Source organism: Mustela nigripes, chromosome 3 (assembly GCF_022355385.1).
Source record: "Mustela nigripes isolate SB6536 chromosome 3, MUSNIG.SB6536, whole genome shotgun sequence".
In the NCBI taxonomy this organism is placed as follows: Eukaryota; Metazoa; Chordata; class Mammalia; order Carnivora; family Mustelidae; genus Mustela; species Mustela nigripes.
In genome coordinates, this window is record NC_081559.1 from 68,318,515 (window position 1) to 68,340,091 (window position 21,577).

The 21,577-nt window shown below is 40.5% G+C and overlaps 1 protein-coding gene across 3 annotated transcripts in view; it reads left to right on the forward strand.

Moving 5' to 3' along the window:
* Positions 1 to 21,577, forward strand: part of MAP3K20 (mitogen-activated protein kinase kinase kinase 20) — a 178,905-nt gene that overhangs the window by 110,791 nt on the left and 46,537 nt on the right. For all 3 annotated transcript variants that reach the window (XM_059394178.1, XM_059394177.1, XM_059394179.1), the window contains exons 8-10: positions 4,028 to 4,114; positions 9,804 to 9,878; positions 14,514 to 14,620. In XM_059394178.1, the coding sequence (XP_059250161.1) occupies positions 4,028 to 4,114; positions 9,804 to 9,878; positions 14,514 to 14,620 (269 nt within the window). The remainder of the gene's footprint in view (positions 1 to 4,027; positions 4,115 to 9,803; positions 9,879 to 14,513; positions 14,621 to 21,577) is intronic.

Here is a 21,577-nt window from a genome sequence, read left to right on the forward strand (position 1 = left end):
CACATAAACCAGTTTCATTATAAACAGGAATTCAACATCTTATTTACTTCTGACCCCTTCCCATTATGTTCTAGATAAACACCATTTGGTGAAAGAAATAGTATGAGGCATGCTTTCCAGAGCTTTTTGTTGAAACAATCACAGATTAAAAAAATTTTTTTTTAAGATTTTATTTATTTATTTGACAGACAAATCACAAGTAGGCAGAGAGGCAGGCAGAGAGAGAGGAGGCGGCGGTAGGCTCCTTACTGAGCAGAGAGCCCAATGTGGGGCTCGATCCCAGGACCCTGGGATTATGACCTGAGCTGAAGACAGAGGCTTTAACCCACTGAGCCACCCAGGCACCCCACAATCACAGATTTTTTAAAAATGAAGAAAGCATTGCACGGTCAAAGTAGGTATTAACTAAAAAAGCAGGAGGGATTGGTTAGTAAGGTAGGGCATGTTAGTTTTAGAACTTTGTAGTCCATAGACCGAAAATGTTGCCTATCTAGGAAAGCAATGTTCTAAATATGTTCTAAATAAATAACTAAAAATTATTTAGAATGTTTGATGTCCTTTCAAAAGTAGGTAAGTGACCAGGACCATTTGTCAGTAAAGGATCTCTTGGCATAAAGCATCCCATAGTTCATGAAGTGTCTGTTCTGTTCATTGTGCCTACACACACGCACACACGCACGCATGCACACAGTCTCGGACAGATGAACAAGACCCTAAAAGAGTTGCCCTTTTATAAAACCAACCTAAAAAAAACCCCAAAACACCTAAAATATTTTTGCTTTTCATTTTTTTGTTTTTTCAGACTTGTGGTAAGAATTTAGACCCTAGTATTATCAAAGTCCCTTGCCATTGCAGCTTGATAAACGTGGGTTGCTTCTTAACACATGGCCAGACTAACCAGCCCTGGCCAGTTTCAGAAGAAATGTGCTGCAAATGCCAGAAGTGGATCTGGTGATCCCTGCTTCAAAGCCGATAAACCTCGCGAGCCATGGAGCGGTTTCTCTCTCCATCTTACAAGAGAGGAGATTGTGCTACCCCCTGGTGATGCTCTCTGTTGAAGGATGGAGAGAGAGGAGGGTTTAGTATGTTGTCCACAGAAAAGACAAGACTTAAAGAAAGCAAACATCATTAAAAGAATAAGCCTTCCGCAAATACAAGGCTTTGCCACTCTTTCAAAACAAAGCTGTCCTAATGACAGTGCAGAAAGGATTCCTTTCTCAGCAGCTTCTGAGCCTAGAACCACGACAGCGTAGCTTCAGAGTGAGCGTCCTGTGTCACTTGTCTGTGAGCCCCATTCCGGAACAAGCTGGGCTCAGGTAATGGCCTGCCATTGTCTGGCAGGAAAGGTCAGGAAAAGTACACAGCCTTGTCCAAGTTTCTCTGCAAACTGAAAATAGAAATTTTTCCTTGTGAGCACAGTTTAAACGTAAATACGTCTCAAGATAGAATGAGTTGGAAAGTATTTTTAAGAGGAAAGATCACAATCATGTTTGGCCTGCATCCCCATCACTGATATTTTCAGGCCTAGTTTAACATATTTTTAGACCTCTGCATGACTTCCTCCACAAAGGAGTGTTTTGTGCCGAGTGTCATTGTGTTTAGTGCAGAAACAGCTCTTGTCCCATCTCACACCACCTGCTTTTTGGTACATTCCTACACCTGAGGGATCAGTAAAGGGACCTCGGTGGGGGCTGGGGCTGGACTCCCACTAAAACCTTCACAGCCATGTCCATATCTTCCTGTGAGCAGCTGTCCCATAGCCCCTCAGCCGTCAGAGCTCTGCACACACACACATGCGCACATGCACAGACTGAAGTGAAACTCTTACTTTTCTGGGGTTAGAACTTGTGGAGAAACAGAACTCAGACCTCGGTAGATTTCGGATATTTTCCACCTGAACATTTGGGAGTGAAGAATGACATAAGTCTTTTTGTGTTTCTCTTCCCGAGCTCTTGGTTTTGCATTTTACCTCAACCCAGTCAGCCTTTATGTGTACTCCCATACAGTGAGTTGTGCCTGTAGGCTGGGATCAGAAAACAGGGGGCAGGGGGCCACCTACTTGGATATTTTGGGGTCTGGAGCATTTGATTTATTTGATTCACTGTTCCCTTTCTCCTTAGGAAGGCCAAATTCATCCATTTGCCTGCTTTGCCTTCCCCTCCCCCTTCCCAACCTCCGTACCGGGGGAGTGGTAATTGCAGGGAATGAAGGGGCTTCATTTCCTGCCCAGCCCCCTCGATGCTGCGTCCCCCTCCTCTGTGCAGCCTGCATACCTGTTCTGGTCCTTTACTTACAGTGCTTGCTAGAATCGTCCCCTTCTGGGATGCCCCTTACTTTTTCTTAATCACTTCTGGGACTCAAATAGAATTATTCAGTAGCTCTTCTAGAGAAGTACCTTACACACTTGATTAAAAGCCAAAGAGGCTTCAGTGAATTTTTTTTTCTCCTGCTTGAACAGCATCTGCCAATTTCCCTGATTTTCCTGCTAATTATCTTCTGTATTAGCCAGAGTTCACTTAGCATGTCCTGATTCAAATATGACTGAACACTGGCTGAGGAAACAGTGGCTCTATAGAATGAAAGGTCCATGGGACCTTCTTGAATGGAGTACGTGTTCTCAATCTACATTATTTAGAAGTGGGCTTTTTAGTTTTGTTTTTAGAACAAGAGCAGTCTAACTCAAAACTGCTGAACTCATCTGCTTCTCACCTCTACCACGGCTCCACCCCTGAAATATGGCTTCTCTCTTGCACTGCAGCCTCACTTCTCTAGAGTTACCTCACGTTAAGAGCTTGACAGTTGGGGTGAGGCAACAAGTTCACATTCTAGCTCTGCCACTTGATAATGGAGTGTCTGTGGGCAAGTTTGTCTAACTTTCTGAAGCCTTAGTTTCCTCATCTATAAAATGAGGATCATATGTATTCGCTGTATTGGTCGGAATCATGGTAACACCCCTAAAGAGTTTAGCAAAGTATCTGAAACGTAATCACTCAGTAAATGACAGTCGTTGTTATTAGGATTACTGATAAAATTATAATTGTTTTATCACTTCAAAAATATATTGGTAGACTTAGTTTTTGATGCCCTTTTGTATAAATTGAGAAAGTTACCCAAATGTAAAAATCTCCATTACTTAGTATTTTAAATGAAACCCAAATCATTGGGTGTTTTCAGTGTTCCTAACATCAGTTTGGTTTCTTTGGGCATTCCAGTGCAAATTTATTAATCATGCTCATCTTAAGGATTGCAGAGATATGAACACACACATAAATTTCACACACACACACACACACACACACACACACACAGACCCCTAGCCTATATATATGAACATAACATATATATGAGCATAACATATAAATAAAATGTTTATTATATTTTAAAACATATAATTATGTTAGAGGTGGAAGAAAATGACTCCCTTAGATCAACTCATTTTGAGAGATCTTCCTCCAAAACACACAATTTCATGTTACAGTTCTGCAAGTATCTACCATTACGGGGGGAATGGTTTAGCCAGTGGTTTGGATTTAGGGCTGAGTATTTTTTATCAGACCATTACTGAACCTTTAAAAATACAGTTGAATTCCCAGTTATTATCTTATAGAGAAGTTTATTGGTGATTGAAGGTAAAAAGTGTTGGACTAACAAAACAAAACCTAATTTGTGGGAATCTGTGAGAATTCTAGAAACTTACAAGATAAATTATGTAGGCCCATTGGTTTCATAAGTCTGGCTCTGAATGTTCTGATTTCTAAACTAGTTTTTTTTCTTTATAAAAATGAACAAAAAATGAATATGTGTGTGTGTGTGCTCATGTGTGTATATGTATATATAAAATATGTGTGTGTAGGTATATTATATTTAGAAGAAGTCCTCTGCGTGAATATATATGTTTTGTCCAGGCTTCTACAGGTGGGGTTGGTTTTGTCTGGTAATTGGATACAGTTAAGTGTTAGATAAGTTTCAGTAATACACCAAAAATATAAAGTACAAGAATAAAAATTCCATTTTCTTTTTGTTCCAGGTTCTCTGGGAGATGCTAACAAGGGAGGTCCCCTTTAAAGGTTTGGAAGGATTACAAGTAGCTTGGCTTGTAGTGGAAAAAAACGAGGTAAGACTACGATTCTCCATTCAGGTACATAGATCAGAAAACAGTATTGGGGTTTTGCAAAAGACTTTTTCATCTTCTTCAAATTGAAAGTAAGTTCACGCTTATGGAAAGATTAGCAGTAGGAGCTAACACAAAGGGTCAAAGTGATGTTATTCCTCATGAATGGACCCTTTACATCTAATTGTTGCAGCTTCACGTCGTGATGCTGTAGATCAAAAATTGTACAAGTACTGTACTAGTTTCTCAGTCTCAATTGTAAAACCTAGGGGTTTGTTCTTAGTGATGAAAGAAGCCATTGCGTCCAAGGTAGGGGAACAGTTTAACTCCATCTCCTGCGTTTAGGACATCTTTTTTACTGGCCGGGAGTTGATCTATCTGTAAGAGACCTTCAGCTACTTCAACTTACCTCTCCCAGCAGGAGTCACTATAGTACAAGAAACTGTCGCTTAGATGAGAATTTCAAAAATAAAAGAAGAAAAAATAGTTTCAAAAAAGGGAAAAATTACAGTTTTGCCACCTACGTTGAACACTACATTGAAGATGAGCTCCTCACTGGAATTGGCGAGGCAGTGGCATAACTGTTCCCTTCTTCATGCAGAGCCTTTCCATTTCAAAAGAACTTCAGTGGCGTAAACACCGTTTGTGCTGTGTCCCCAGCCTCGCTTTTCTTCTTCCCACAAATTGAGGCTTTCAGTTAGTTGGACCTATGAGCCTACATCAGAGAACGTGGTACATTCATATCAAAGAGAGCAACTACATTTTGAAAGGTTTAAAATTGTGACTGAAATGCACAGGCATGGAAATCCTCAGCATAAGGACGAAGCATCCAGTAAAGGTACTAGGAGAACTTAGATCCCGTACTGGAAGCCCGCAGTTGTCTTTGCAATGCAAAACAACCTGATTTCACAGAGCTTCATTGCCAGAGCTGATCAGTGCCCTCCACAGAAGGTAAGCGCGCAACCCGAGGATCAAATAATTTGCAAAAAGGTGACTACGTGGAGATATGCCCTTTTTAACGCTATGAAAGAATTAGATTGATCTGCTCCCCATGTGAGCGCAGGGACAGACTACGTTAACCAAACAGCTGCAATTGACTAAGAGAGACCAAGTTTCCATAGTTTAGATCACATAACCCTAACCCTTATTAATTTGTCCTCCCGAGCTATTGAGAACAGATGAAATGTTCACGATGGCTGAACTTGATGGGAGAGAGCTGCCAATTTAAGAAAAAGCAAAAGGCGTTATATTCAAGAATGTGTCTCGCTCAGTGTTTCACAGGAGCTGTTCTGTTTTAATTAAATGTCCTGCTTATTCCTGGTGTGCTATTAAATCAGACCTTCGTACGCAGGATAACTGATATTTTCATGACATGAGAACCGGCTTGCTTCTGCTCCATTTTCTTTTGCCAGTGAGGTGATTAGATGTTTGGTTCTGGGTTTACACATGAGGGTGAAGAAAGCGATTGACCTAATGTTGACTTTGGAGCAGAACACTCAATGTAACTTTTTTCCCTCTGTGTTGTTCCCAGAAAATTAGAAGAAAGTTTTTTAAAAGCTGACTGGATCCTCCAAAGATGTATAAGAAAAAAACAGTATTTTAAAATAATCTTTCCTCTAAAGGGTGGCAGAGGAGGTGTGCATCTAAAGCACTTTCAGAACATGAGTATCTATCGAGGATGTTTAAATCGGACAAGAAAAATGGATTTAGACACTGCCTTTGGGTAGCTGGCTCGCGGGCCAGGAATCACCCATCTGTAACCTCGAGAACTTCGTCAGCTTGTACAGGAGGAGGCTGTTAGCTGTCCTTTCCCTCAGGGATTCCCGAGAGTCCAATGTTGCTGTCTTATCCATGTGTGACCTAATAGTCGGCTGAAAACCCCCAGAGATACTCAGGTACCTCCCCTTCTGGGCACAGAATAGCAAGTTCAAGAAACCCCAGGTGGCGATGAAAGTTTTCTCAACTTTGGACTGAACTTAAGGAAAACTGGGTATTATAAGGCTACTTACCTGTCTACTCTCACTCTGTTCAGTATTTGTCAAAAATATTGAAATTAAGTCTAATTGTACTTTCCATTGTCACCATTCACAAAGGAGTCTTCATTTCATCTCGTAAGTATAGACACGTGTTACCAAAACAGATTCTGTTGACATAAAATTACAACGATTGCCAAGTCTCAACTATACAGAACAAACTGAAGGGGTTGATAGAGGGGGGGGGGGGGGCTAAAGGGGTGATGGGAACTAAGGAGGGCACTGGCTGTTGTACGTAAGTGATGAATCACTCAATTCTGCACCCGAAACTAATATTACACTGTATGTTAACTAAGTGGAATTTAAATAAAAACTTGGGGAAAAAAAAGGCCAAGGACTTATTTCACTTCATGATAAAATTGAGACTTTGATTTAAAAATAATTTACAGATCCTTTCAACTTCTAATTATTTCATTTATTTTTACTTTGGAATACCTTGGGTTCTTGAGTTGAAAAGAGCGAGCCATATATATATATATATATATATATATATATATACATATACATATACATATGTATATGTATATATATATATGTATATGTATGTATTTTTTTAACAGACCTCCTTTAAATAAAAAATAATGTGTTTAAACTTAGAGAGACATTTTAAATGTAAGCCAGCCACCCTAGAATACACCTATATCCAAATATTAGAGTTACTTTTTCTTTTTAACTTTTTATTTTGAAATAATTATAGGCTTACAGAAGTTGCAAAAATAGTAAAAGGAATTCTGTGTGTCCTTCATCCAGCTTCCCCCACTGGTGAAATACAGGTATTGGCCAATACCAAAACCAGAAAGTTGTCACTGATACATTACTAATCTTAACTAGACTCTGGACCTTATTCAGTTTCACCATTTAGATTGCTCTTTGGATCTATAAGAAGATCAATACTTTCTCAAAATATTTGAAGGTTTTTGCTTCTGACTGCTTAATAATGAAATAAGGCCTTCAAACAATAATTTTTCCTAATATTAAGTCCTATTAAAACTAGATACATAAAGCACTGTTAAAGCAAAGACTGAACCTTTACAGAAGTCATGAAATTAGGAGGATATTACTAGTAAATGTTATAATTCTTATAGACATGTGTATTTGTCTTCGTAATTTCTCTAAAACTCAGAGGTCATTCAAAGTATTCTGATAGCATAATTTCCATCTTTACAAGTTCTTAGATTCTTATAAAATATGTTTTGTTCTAAGTAAAAAACTATTTTTTTCTTCTAGAGAGACTGACACTGGACTCGATCTCTTGGCCCTGAGATCATGACCTGAGAATTTTCGGTCACTTAACCAAACTATTGTTAATAGGCACCCCATACTGTTGACAGAAATCCTCAAAAAACTTAATCCACTGATGACTACTCTTTGGAAAAAAGATAATAAAATATAATTGACAAAAAGTAATTTTTTTCATCTTACGTAGAAAACAATGCAGAAAAAGAATATGCTCTTTCAAAAATGTCTTGCCTAATTTAGTGGTTGGAAAGTATTTTCATTTTAAATTTGGAACTTGTAAAATATTTAAGTTTTAAGTAGTGTGGCTAATCTGTGGCTGATAATCTGATTATTTCAGGATGTTTTAATGCATTAGGAATGCCCATCGTTCTGTAATCAGGACTCAAATACTTTGGATTTTCTCTTAAAGTACTTTTTTAGTGCACCAAAACAAACCCTTACATTAGTGTCTGAGTCTAGATTTAACTGACATTTGCCCATATGAGATAATTTAAAATAATTTTGTCTTCTTTCATAATGTCTCAGATGCAGTAGCTAAAAAGTTTCTCAGTAAGAAAAGATTAACATCCATCCGTATTCATCCAGGTCCCATTTCAGTTCTTAGAAAAATGTGAAAAAGTTCTATTGAAAATGAGAAATTACTTTCCCATGGAGTGCATTCAGCTGAATAATTGCAGTCACTTTGTTTCTCTTAGTTGCCACTCCTAACCAACCATTGTATATAAATATTTTTAAAAAGTAAACGCCTGATTTTCCTTTTGGTCTTCATCAAAAGGTTTCCAGTTCACATTACAGTAAAATGAGAGTACAGCTGACCAAGTCTTCTCTACTCTATGGAATTAATTAAAAAAAAAAAATGTTTAGCATAGCCTTTAACTTAGCGAGGGCCATTTGTTTATAAACTTTGGGGTTGTATTTATTTTGATTTATTTTGATTTTAAGGTTATCTGTAATTCTAAATGCAGATCACCTGTTTTCTTGCCAGGGCAACTCTTTTTCTAGTTTTGTACGTAGCCCTCCCCCAAATCCAACTAAGTTCAGTTTCAGTTTTTTTTTTAAAGATTTTATTTATTTATTTGACAGAGAGAGATCACAAGTAGGCAGAGAGGCAGGCGCAGAGAGAGAGAGAGGAGGAAGCAGACTCCATGCCGAGCAGAGAGCCCGATGCGGGACTTGATCCCAGGACCCCGAGATCATGACCTGAGCCGAAGGCAGCGGCTTAACCCACTGAGCCACCCAGGCGCCCCAGTTTCAGTTTTTTATTTGCAAAACTTCTTTGGTAAACAAGAAAACTGTGGAGTAACTCATCTTGGTACTTCTTAGTGTTGTGGTTCTCAACTGTCACACCCAGTCCTCTCTGGAGAACAACTCTGTTCATGCTCCCTCTACTTTCCGGAAATGAAATTCGGATGTAGTACAGCCTACCCACACACATTGTATTTTGAAGTCAACATAATGTCCTCATTGTAATATACCGAAGAAATAAATACGTATTACTGTGTATAAATGCGCAGGCCTGGCCACAGTAGAGGAGAAAATGGAACATTTTAGAGCTCATACCTATGGAAAGATAGGATTCAACATCTACAAGTGCAGACTGGAGTCGAGTGGTCTCCACGATGCCAGCAGCATGAGCAATGCTCTTGTAGGTGACATTTTCCAAAAATCTCGGGAAGGTTATGAATAATGCAGACATCAATCTGCCCTTGATTTATTTGGTAGTTGCATTCTTAGTTCATTGCATCTGAAATCTGCTCAAAATATACTTTTGTGTTTCTTGTAAATCAAAGAGCGGGTCTAGAGCCAGAAAATGATTAAACCTCGTTTGATTGCACGTGGGGCATTTGAAGTTTGGTGGAGTGCAAGGGAGTACTTGGTCGGGGATTTACAACGTAGTGAAAGATGTCCAGCATTCTTGACCCGCTCCAGGGGCAAGTCTCCAGTTTTAAAAATAAACAAAAATGCCTCCGTAGCTCCCTAAAGAGCCTCCAGGAGCATGGCAAGTCCTAGAGAAGCACTTCGGTAACATGTTGGCATAGGAGCGATGCTCACAGTGTAATCCTTGTTGTGTCCAGCCCTTGCACTAATGAGTCCTGTGTCCAGAATCTCTTACTGGCCAATCAGAAGAGGCCCACTTCTCTCAAATGATCTCTGTGCGGGTCTGTGCTGAAGACGTTTTCAGAGATGCAGCACCCACGGCCCAACTGGTCTTTTTGGAAGAACAGGATTAAACGTGTCTTTAGTGATGAGATATGATGAATCTAAACATAAATTCTCACCAGTCATCTATCAGTCTGTGGAAGCTTAATATTTAATGACTTGTTTGTGCTCTTCATTTAACTCTTTTAAGAACTTTCAGTGAGTATTTGCTTACCTCCATGAGTAAATCCTTGCTTTGTCTTTTCCTCTCTCTGTGGTAGAGATTAACCATTCCAAGCAGCTGCCCCAGGAGTTTTGCTGAGCTGTTACGTCAGTGTTGGGAAGCTGATGCCAAGGTATATATCAATTTTTTGTTTGTTTTTTGGTCATTGCTCAGGATTCTGAAATTCCACTTATTTGACTTTGAGGTTTTTAACACTTGAGGTAATAAGAGTCATTACCAAGCAAAGCTGCTGGTTGCCTCCCTTATCCTTAGAACTTCATGACTGGCTCTTTCTTACAGCCGCCTGGCACTCTTGATTCAGTAGAGAGAATTGCATTCCTTTGTTTTTAATCTTTAAGAAGCACTGTTGCACCTTCGTGGTCTAAAAATGGCCAGCACACAGTGCTTATTCTGGGCCAGGCACTGCTCCAAGTACTTCATGTACATTCACTCATTGATTCCTCACAATAGCTCTGTGACGTAAGTTGTGTTTTTCCACCCATTTTACAGATGAAGGGTCAAGGCACACAGAAGTTAAGTCATGCTCAAGGCCTCAGCTAGTACATGGTGAGACTGGAGAATGAACCCAAGCAGTCTGAACCAAAGACCCGGCCACAGTAGCCCTTCTAGAGAAACCTGATACATACTCCTTGCCCAGATTGATGATGTTTTGAAGCTATCACAATAGAGTTGGAGACACTCCAAAATTTAGACTTTCATGTGGTTATCACATTTGAGCATGAAGGCCGACTTCCTTTCCCTGCAAAGATCATTTTAAAAGACTCTCACACACATACGGAAATATTTAAGGATAAAATAATAGGCGAGTCTTGGATTTGCTTCAAAATAAAACTGAAAGGAAATAGGTGGCGGTATAGATTAAACAGGATTGGCCAGGATAGATTTTGAAGCCAGGTCATAGGTATATGGAGGCTTGTTACATTGTTCTCTCCACATTTGGGTATGTTCGAAATTTTTCATAATAAAAAGTTAGAAAGTAAGATCCTTACAGATAAAACACTGGAAGAAGAGACAGGCCCAAGAGATGAACTGTAATTTTATAGTTCAAATTTGTCCACTTTTTCATGGAAGTAGATATATTGCAAATTGACTTCTTAAAATAGAGATCTAAAAACAAAGACTCAGGAGTGGAATTTCTTCCTTAGTTTAAACCCAATTCCAATCTGGCCCCCAGGAAGAATGTGTGCCAGTAACACACAGCATCTTTCTCTAGTGGGAAGGATGCACAACCAGTGAGTTTGAGTTCTCACCTGCCAGATCCCACCCGTTACCTAGCACCTGGGTCCACACCACCTCGTGAGAACAGCTCAACACCAAGTACAGGAGCTTGTACAGTAGTGGGGCCCACAGAGCAGCCGGGTGTGCAGATCTGTGGAGCTTCTCAGCCCCGTGCGCTCTCTGTTGGCTCTGGCCTGCCTGTGCTTTGTTTCTGAGGAGTTTGTGGGGCGGGTGCTTCCCAGATTTGCACATTTCACCTCTGCCTCAAGAACAAGAGCTTTGCTTTCACTCTTCTTCATCAAACTACCTTCACCCTTTTTTTCTTTAAAGGAGAGTCTCTTATTAGTACTGTTTTTTATTCAAGAATTTTAACATTTCTAGATTCCGTTAGTGTTTTTATTTAGTACTACTGTTTTTATTAGCATTCCATGACAAAGTTGCATATGTATGGCATGGTCTGCCCTACCTGTGTTTAGGTCCTATTATTTTAGTGTGTGGTTTGCAGAATGTGGTTTGCAGAAATGCCTGCACTTTGCAGCTAATCCAGCGGAAAATACACTCAGCTGTTTGCAGGCTTGCTCTAGAACATTTGTATTTTTTAAATGCTGCCATACTACCTTCTCTATACTCTTCTACAAGTTCTCTGTCTGTTGCAGCATATGTAGTCCTTTCTGCAATATTTTTCTGCTACTTAAATAAAAATTTCACCTAGAATTATTTGCATTGAATTAGTTTAATGCAACTAGATTCTCTGTAATTGCAATTATATTTCAGTATGCAAAGCGGGTTTTGAATTTCTTAATCGGAAACTCTGTACTTCATTGATTAAAATTCTGAGAATATATACTTAAGGTGCATTAATTAATAGTGTAAACACGTAACACAGGAAGGACCTTAGACCTGGTGGTAATGCTATGAAGCTGGCATGTCTTTAACATGTAGCAAGCTCACCCTTCTTGGGTCCAGTTGAGTCTTGTGTTCTAACTACGTGAAGTATAAAGAAAGTTTAAGATTTATTTTTACTTTCTAAATTCAGGGCATTTTATTCTGATACAATTAATATATCCCCCCAGTATTTAAGTATGCCCCAAACTGCAGTCTCCACTTCCAGCACTCTCGTGGCTGATCTCCAGGCTGCCTTACACACCTCCTTTCCCTGCGCATGCCCTCTTCTTTTCTTTCCTCCCCTGAGGACTTTCTTGGCCAGCCTTCCCTGGCTGTTCTGTTTATCCCCGCCCTTCCTTCGTCCTCCTTTTCCTAAACCAAGTCCGGGCTACTGCCTTACCCTGTGTTGTTGTATTTTTTAAATGTCTCTTCTTCCTACACGGACTGCAGTTCCCTCGAGGGAACAGGGCTGCCTTCAGCACATCACACGCACTCAGTAAGTGGAGCCCCCTGTGTTGACTAAAGCAGCCAGACCAAGGCACCTTCTAGTTCTCTGGCTTTAAGTATGTAGCAATTCAGCCACTAGTGCTTGCCACTCCTGTGCATACAGAGAGAGCTATCACTGGCTAAAAACTTTTATTTCCTTTCTTCCCCCTAGCCCTTGTGCTTTAAAGACATAGATGAAAATATTCAGCTCACCTGTAGAAAAATGTTCTTTTGCAATGAGGACGGTGAAGGGAATACAAGAGAAAGCTAGTATTGGGTGAATGTCAGGTCATGCCAATGGCTTATACCAGGTGCTCAAAGTGTTTTATCAAAGAGAAGGAGGAACTAAAGGTGCGTATCATTTCCAGTTCTAAAATGGCATTTCTAAATAGGAAAAAAAAAAAAAAAAGCCCTGAGTTTGATAGGAAGTAACATCTTACCCTCATGTGATAAAGCATTGAAGGGTTTAAGAGCATTGCCCCGGATTCAGAAACTTGCTTCCAGTGTGATGCTAGGCAGTCCATACTTTTCTAAGATGGATTTTCCTTATCTATATAATGAAGATAAAAAGTAATGTATATAGATGCTTAATAGATGGTCCTAGTTATAATTTTTTTTTAATGTGAGCAAAATCTACATAACACTAAAAGGAACCTAAGCCTGGACCAGGTATTGTATTCTGCAACCAGAGTATTCATAAAATACAATTAGCACAAATTTCTACATTGTTGTGTTTTTAAAATGTTCACTTTGATAATTTCCATCTGAGAATATATTCTACCTATAAAATAAAAGATTTTTCTAGGGACACTTATCATCTGATTTCAAAAGAGTTTTTACTTTATTCCAAGAATGATTAAATGTGGGGGGAAATATTCTTTAAAAATTCATTAACCCCTCCTGCTGCTTTTCCGTGCAAAATGAAAATCCTGTATTTATAATTAATTCCTGAGCAAACAGCTCACTTTTCCTTTCATACACTGACACATAGTAGGAGGAATTAAAATGGGGATAAAGCTAAAAGAGGACAAAACAGTTTTCAAATTTCCTACTTCAGGCATTTACTTCTTTTCTTATTAGAATGCTTTTATGTGGATCGGTGACATTTAGCTACTTATGCCCTCTACTTACACACACACACACACACACACACACACACACACACACACACACACAGGCACACATTCCCTTAAAAGAGTGCAATGCAGGCAGAACTCAGAATATGTATCCCAGTTTTATATTCCTAAAAAATGGACAAATTGTCTCTCTTAATGTAGGAAGCACTCAAGTCCTGAGAGCAAGCTACCTCAACACTTCCTTCTTGTTTTGTGCTCCTAAATTAAAATGCATGTTTTAATTGCTGCAACTGTAATTTTCTCAGAAATGGTGTAATTATGAGGCGTGATGAAGAGAGAATGTGCATCATCCTTTTATTATCTTTCTTCCATTTTTGTTTTAACCTTCTGTCTCAACCTTAGCTGGAGTCTAAAGAAAAGACAAGTGGAGGTACTGCTAGCTAAAGAAATGCACCTAACCGCTGCTTTCTCTGTTTCGGGTAAACCGTGCCTTAGAGTTTCCCAGCCCCAGAACAAGTCATGACATGGAATAAACACTGAGAACAGTGAAGTTAAAAATGGCTTGAAAACTGGGGAATTTCTCTCTGAGCAAGTGGTTGAGGCAATTTTGTTAGTTCTCATAACATTAACTAGGGTTTTCTCCATCATTTCATTCTAAGAAATTGAAACCTACAGAAAAGTTGAAAGAATTTTATAATGAATACCTCCCACCCAGACTCCGCCGTTAACTTTTACTAAACTTGCTGTATCCCTGGGTTTTTAAAGGACTTGCCTTTCCCTTTTAGGAGTCCTTCATCATACCCAAGAGAGAACTCCTACTTTCCTCACCTGGAGAAAACCTGTACTTATTCCACCGTTAGGCCACACAATAGAAAAATGACATCTGCCTCTGTTCTTAGAAATAATTTATTGAAAATTAGGAATATGGTCCCCTTCAGCCTGAGTGGTCTGACAGCCGTACTCGGACTCAGGACACTGCGTGCCGTTTTATTTGTTGTGCATCCAGCTTATTGTTGTGTTTATGGATTTTCTCTTCAAGACTTACTTTAAGTCCCAACGAGTGATTCTTTTCTCTTCCTCAGAAACGGCCATCTTTTAAGCAAATCATTTCGATTCTGGAGTCCATGTCAAATGACACGAACCTTCCCGACCAGTGTAACTCATTCCTGCACAACAAGGCAGAGTGGAGGTGAGTAAGCCCCGTTCTGAGTCATGGTCTCTGGCTTTGAAGGACTGTGACCAGCTTCACTGCAGAAGAGAACCAGTGAACTTGAGGACAGTACTGACTTCTAAGCACAGAGTTTTGTTTGCTTTTTATGCTCAATTTTTTTGGACATCTAATAAGGCCTCCCATTCATATGTAAACAAAACAGCAATCTTCAAAGCTTGTTGCCTTATCATCCATCTCAGTATTTGGAAAGAATATTGAAATCACATCTTCTGAGACAAAAGACAGTCACCAGACATTTCTCTGTACCACACGCTCTGTGTTAGGGAGTCTTGGCGTCTCTCCAGTGGAAATAAAAATACTGTTTGCCCAGGGATTTGCAGAGGGCTGTATCTGTTGATGGAGGGGGTAGGCAGACTATAAAAACACTTTTAAAAGAAAACTTTTGATGCTATAAATCCTATTAAATTTTGTCAAGTGTAAAACAAACTCAGTAATGAGAGAATTGTATTGTGTGAGTGGAAGAAGCAAGCCTGGGATGCGACCGTTGAGCCAGGTCACGTGCTGCAGGAATATAAATAGCATGTTTGGGAGCTGACATTATTCCTCCCTGACTCAGCAGAGATTTAAGTAACTTATCTCTGCTCCGGAGAGCCACAGCGGTAACACGATGCCTTACGCCACCTGCTGTTGCCCGGTGAATACTGCATGCACTCTGGAAATGATGGTGGTGGTTACTCCTGTTACTAGACATTTCCTTGGGCTTTCTGTTTGCGTTTCACATTAATCTGATTTATTTTTATACTTTTGAAATCTCTATCCAGGACCAGTGAGTTAAATGAATTTTTTTTTTTTTTTTAGGGAAACAAAAGTCATACTGTCTGCTTGAGTGTAGGTATGATGGGTTTTGTTCTGGACTTAAATAATTAACAAAGCATGTAATAATGTTGTTTCCTGCAGGAAGAGGCCAGTGCAAGTCTAACACATGACTCCTCTTTTAAATCCGTGTCAGGGATTACTCTATACAAAGGCCAACCCTTCACGAGACTCAGGAGACCCTCTGTATTCTGACCTCAGCAATCTTACCTTAAGAGCATATAGTTCTGCCTCTTAATCTCTGGCTTCTGGTCCCTCAACAGTTGTGTATTTCTTCCTCGATCAGAGTCCTTGCAAATGCATTTTCTTCTATATAAAAGTCATCCCTTTCAGCAGCATACCACTCCTGACACCCACATCCAACCGGGCTCCTATTCATCAGATAGCCACTGAAATAACATGTCTTTAAGGAAGTGTTTCCGCCCCGAGATGGATGAGGTTCCACTTTATGTGCCCTGGGACCATCTCCTTCAGAGCCGCAACTGCTGTTGGAGTGAATGAGCAACCGTAGTTGGTTGTTTAATCTGTGTCTTGCTGGCTGAAATGTAAAAAGGTCAGATAATTTCTCTTTCTTATGCTCGTTACTACACCCGCAGCATCTAGAATGTGCCTTGAACACAGCAGTGGCTCAATAAATACTAGGGGCAGGAAACAGCACAGTGATAATAATACTAAAAGACATTATGGTATCACACAAGGGAATAGAAATATGTAAGCTAATCTGTTGACTATGCCAAGTGTGCTTCTGACGTTCATTCACTCAGGTGGTCCCGGAACCTCTGCTGGAGCACCAGGTTCTTGGGCTGTGCTGTGGCGATGAGCAGAACAGCCCAGCACGGATCTGAGTGTCTAATGTAAACTATGAAATATAAATATACAAGTGACATTTCATGACTATTTTGATACGTGTGATGACAGAGAAGTACTGGATATCTGAGACTATACAACCATGAAATCTCATCTAGTCAGACAAGGTAATAAAAGGATTTCCTGAGGAGATGCTGTTTGGTCTGCTCTCCAAAAGACCGGTGGGATTTTAACCTTACTATTGATATCCTTGAGGTACAGTGTCTCAGATACTGTATATCAGAATATAGGGAGGAGTTTTCTATATAAAAATGTAGAAGCTGCATATGGTCAAAAGCAATACCCATCATAAACTGCTGTACAATCTATTTCCCCCTGTACAGTAGCTCAGCAGGTCTAAAAGTTTTTGGTCTCAGGACTCCCATCACAGTCTGAAAAATTAGTGAGAGCTACACAGAGCTTTTGTTTCAATAAATTATATCTGTCAACATTTACCACACTCAAAATGAGAATGGGGAAAAAAGCATAAATATGTAGTTATTGATTCATTTAAGAAACAATACATCCTGCCTCTACGTTCAGCCAGCGGCTTTGCCACTTATCATGCTTCTGGAAGTCTGTATACTTGTGAGAGAATGAGAGTAGAAAAGGCACATCATGTCTTAATGTTATTCTGAAAACCAGTTTAACCTTTTGAATCCTTTGAAAAGCTCTCATGGGTCCCCAGATCACACTTTGAAAACCACTATAGTAGACGGAGTTGCTGTCTTTAAAATAACATTTTAATTATAATCTCATTCTAAAGGACATGAAAGGCATTTCACAAAAGGTGGAATCAAATGGCCAATAAACATAGGAAAAACAGTTAACCTCACTCACTAGTCCAGTAACTGTAAGAGAACATAATTCATTTCTCAGACTGGCAAAGATATACATTATGAAAATAGCCAGCATTATACGCTTTCTAATATGTTGCTGGTGAAAATACTACCTTTCAGACCCCACCACCACTACCATTTTATTCCTAGGAAAATAAATGGAAAGGTTGTACAAGAATGTATGGACACCCGCTTACTAGCCCGGCGCCATCTAGAAATGCAAATGAGAATGGCATAAAGTGCAATAAAAGATTTTTGGGTTTTTGTGGGTTTTATGGTTTTAAAAACTGATGATAGCTCCATATACAGAATAGGTGGGGCCATTCGTGATAATACGGACCTGACAGATGATTTAAAAATAGAGACGAGGGTCCAGTATGACTGGAATGATTCCATTTTTTTTTGTAAAATAAACATGTTATGTGTATATGGTATGTGCACGTAGAGGAAAGTATCAAAAGGCCAGTGTTCCCACTGGATAATGAAATTACGAGAGAGTGGTTTCTCTTTGGATAGCTTTCTGTCCTACAAACCTGGAAGTTGAATAATACATTTTTTAAATGCTTCACAATGAAAAGCTGAGGAAAATAACATTAATGTATTTTAGAAAAAAGCCAACAGTTGCCTCGCTGGCTTCCTCCTTGGCCATCTCTAGGGAACTAGTTAATCCTGAGAGCTGGTGAGGGAACACCTCTCTTTACTTGAACCATTAAACCAGTCTGAGAAGTCACAGGGCTGTTCTAAGTGAACCTGGCAATTGGTTAAAAACATAGGAGATAATAATACTAATATTAATTAGAATAACAACACACACAGCTGTCATTCATTATACTCTTACCAGACACTTGTACTGTTATCTGGATCATCCTGTATAATCCACATGGCAATCCGAACTTTTATCACAGATGCACAATCTAGGGTCTTGACAGGTTGGGTCACCTGTCTCAAAACACTCCATGTAAGACAGAGCCGGGGCTGGTACCCATTTGGTATGGTCCCATAGGCCCGCCGTGGCACACAGTCTGTGCAACGCTGTTCCCAGACCTGTGGCCAGGGCCAAGCTTTCCACTCATTAGCACGAAGAGTTCACTTGACTCCTTTGAATGAAGAGAAATACGACAGAGCATGACTGTTTAGGTCATGATTAAGGCAAACCATCTATCCCACTCTGTGCTACATACCGGAAAGAATTAAATGCTTTGTCAGATCAACTGGATACTTCTAGGAATGACACATCCAGACTGTTGTCTTTCCCCTGACTTTTGTCTGGTGTCAGAAACCATGTGACTAGAGTCAAAAGCTTGTGTAGGAAATCTGGTGTTTCTGGCAAACGCTCGCTTTCTGGTACAGTTTCCTCACACATAGACCCAATGAGACACCCTGTCTAGAGAATTAAATTATTCTTCTTAAAGCTGTTTTTTAAACTAGGTTATTAAAAGCCACCTAAGCTATGTTTTCTCTTTTGACCTAACAGATGCTAGGAAAGTCATCTCTTCATCTTACCTTTTAGCTTCTTGCTCCTTTTACTGACTTATTAGCAATAACAGCGGTGAGTATTATGAACAGGAAGTGTGTCACCCTGTTGGTCATGTTTGCAATTTTCATGGCCTCGTGTGACTGTCGACAGACCTGTGGTAATCCGTACTAAGCGAGCTGTGTGGTGCTGGGACGGCGCATTCAGAGCTGGGGCTCTTGGCAGAGTATTTGCTGGTTGTATTCCTCCTTGGTGATCAGAACATTCTCACTGTGGCATGCCTTAAAAACAAAAAACAGATCCAAAAATGTAATCTACGATTTGGATAACTGCACAAATCATTTTATATATAACACTACTATACATATTATCTATTTATCGTCCTATCTAATATGGCTGTTTTTACAAATTGACCTCTAAAGGTAATTGCAGTTCATTCCCTGCTTTTGGCATATGGAAAACTGATACTAGAGGAAGTCAACCTCAGTTGGATCTGGATTAAGAAAAAATATTTTTTATCAACTAAAATGCTTTTACTTACTTATAGAAGGCAATATAGGTACATCAACAGATGCATTTGACGCAAAACAATGCCTGGGCAACCAGGGAACCATAAGGGGACAGCTGTCACATTGCCCTCCTGAGGTTTGCTTGGCATCCAACACTCCCTGCCGATGCAGGCTGCCCAGGGGAGCTGGTGCTGGAGGCGCTGAGCCTGAAGAGAGGGTTGAGGAAGCACATTTTAGTCAGTGTTTGGTTTTTCCTGTCCCAGCTTTCAGCTTACTTAACAGTTGTTTTCCAGAAGGGCTCAAAATCACAGTCGGCTCCCAGAGCTGAAACTTGGCTTAAATTCCGAGTGAACTCAAATGTGTTGGCCGAGGACCCTGATCAAACAGAGCCTGAACACGCTCCGTCTCTCTGGCAGGGGTGCGGGTGGCCAGGCAGAGCACTGCAGACAGAAGACCCTGGCCCTCTGCCCCGGAGTGCACCAGGCTCTGCTGCCTCCTCCTGTCACCCTCTGACCCTCTCCTTTTCTCGGCCAGGGGGCTCATCCTTCCTTCCTTTGTTACAGAAGTTTTACCTAAGGTTTTCCACAGTGATTCTTCTCTCTCAGTCCTCCATTTGGAAAATAAACAGAAACTCATCTGTGAATGTGCATAATATTCTTGTCAGAAATACCCAGAAATATAAAATGTGGATTTTAGGACAGTCACGGTTCTGAAAGATTGCTGATTTAGTGCCTTTCTTCAGGGTATGTAGTGTGACTCTACTTCTGTAGTTCTGTTGTTTTCAAATGGCACCAGGGAAAGGGCTGGGTGTTGACAGCCGATGCTTTTACGCTCACTGCTACCTCCCTGGCTCTGAGGTGTGCCTTTCAGACAATCAGGGAGGCAAAGTGCCAGGCCCAGGTCAGACCCCCCTCAGTAGCTGTTCGCTGTGTTGGATCTTGCCAGTTAATGCCCACAGCTTTTTGGTTTCCATTTAGTTCTCATCCACAAGGGCGTTGGAATAAGATGGCCATATATTCTAATCTTCCCTGGAGCTAAAAAAGCATATTTGGGTTACATGTACCCACTAACTTCGGTCTGGCGCGGTACCTTCCAGTCAGGGTCCCCCCGTGGCACCAGCTGCCCTCCAGCCGTCAGCTGCTTCCAGGCCTTTCGGAAAGCCAAGGGAAGGAACTTCCAGCTCTCAGAGCGTAACTGAGACTTACACACTGTGACAGCTCTGAAGGAAGAAGACAGCTTGTGCTCAGCGATGTCAACAGTTCACTTCCTACAAAGGAGGGTTCCTAGAACTGGACATGCTCTAAGGGGTGAGCGTGATCGGCCTATAGAGACTAAAGAGGGAACTTCCAAAAAAAATGATTAGACTTCGAAAGGCTCTTAGAGTTCATTTGGCCCACACTTGCCTGGTTATAAGTTACCTCAGTCTTTTATTAAGTAATGGAAATTCCTGGGCCCCACCCAGCCCGATTGAATCCTGAGCTCTAAAGAAGTGGTCCTTGGAATCTGTGTTTTTTGTTGTATATTTATTAACAAGCTGCCCAGGTAGTTACTAGGATCAGGCAAGTGGGGAACCCTGATGTAAGATAATCATCACCCCCTACGGCTGAGGAAACTGGGTCAGTTAATCTGCCGACTGAGGTGCCCAGCCAGGGAACCGGCGAACGTGCATTTACTGGCGAAGTGATGAGGGTCGCCTAACCTGAGTATCATTTTCCCCATCTCTGTTAGTGCCTGTTTCTCGGGGTTGTTACAAGAATAAGATGAGATGCTGTGTGATAGTGCTTTCCAAGCTGCAAAGGGCTACGTGAATGTCAGCGTTCACTGAGTAGCTAAACCAGGTGCAGCCCTGCAGCTCAGGCTCTACGGTGGGTGGGTCTTCGGTGCTTCGGTAAGGAAGTCTCTTGAACTTCTTTTCCCAAACTAGAAATCCCCTGTTTTTGCAGGATGCCACAGATCTCTTCTTCTCTGAAGAAGAGAAGTTTGGTTTCGAAGCTCGAGTTTTCCCAACCTCACAGAGAAAAAGGATCAGATTTCCAGTCACCAGCCGTTGAGGGGGGAGCATATAGGAGGAAGGTGGTCTTGTGACTTCTAGTCACGAGATCCGTTAAGTCCAAGGAATGTAACGTACAGCATGATGACTGCAGTCTTATATAGTATACACGTGACAGTTGTTTAGAGAGTCAATCTTAAGAGTCTGGTCACAAGAATATTTTTCTTTTTTTGCTTTCTCTGTATGAGATGATGGACGCTCACGGAATCTACAGCGTCATCGTTTCACAGTATATGTAAGTCAAACTAGTCTGCTCTACACCTGAAACTTCTGCAGTGACAGAGGTCCACTACATCTCAAAACTGGTGAAAAATAAAAGTGCAAATGTTAACGTTTTACATTAAGCATTCTGATGAGCCACTATGTGTTCAGTAACTCGTGGTG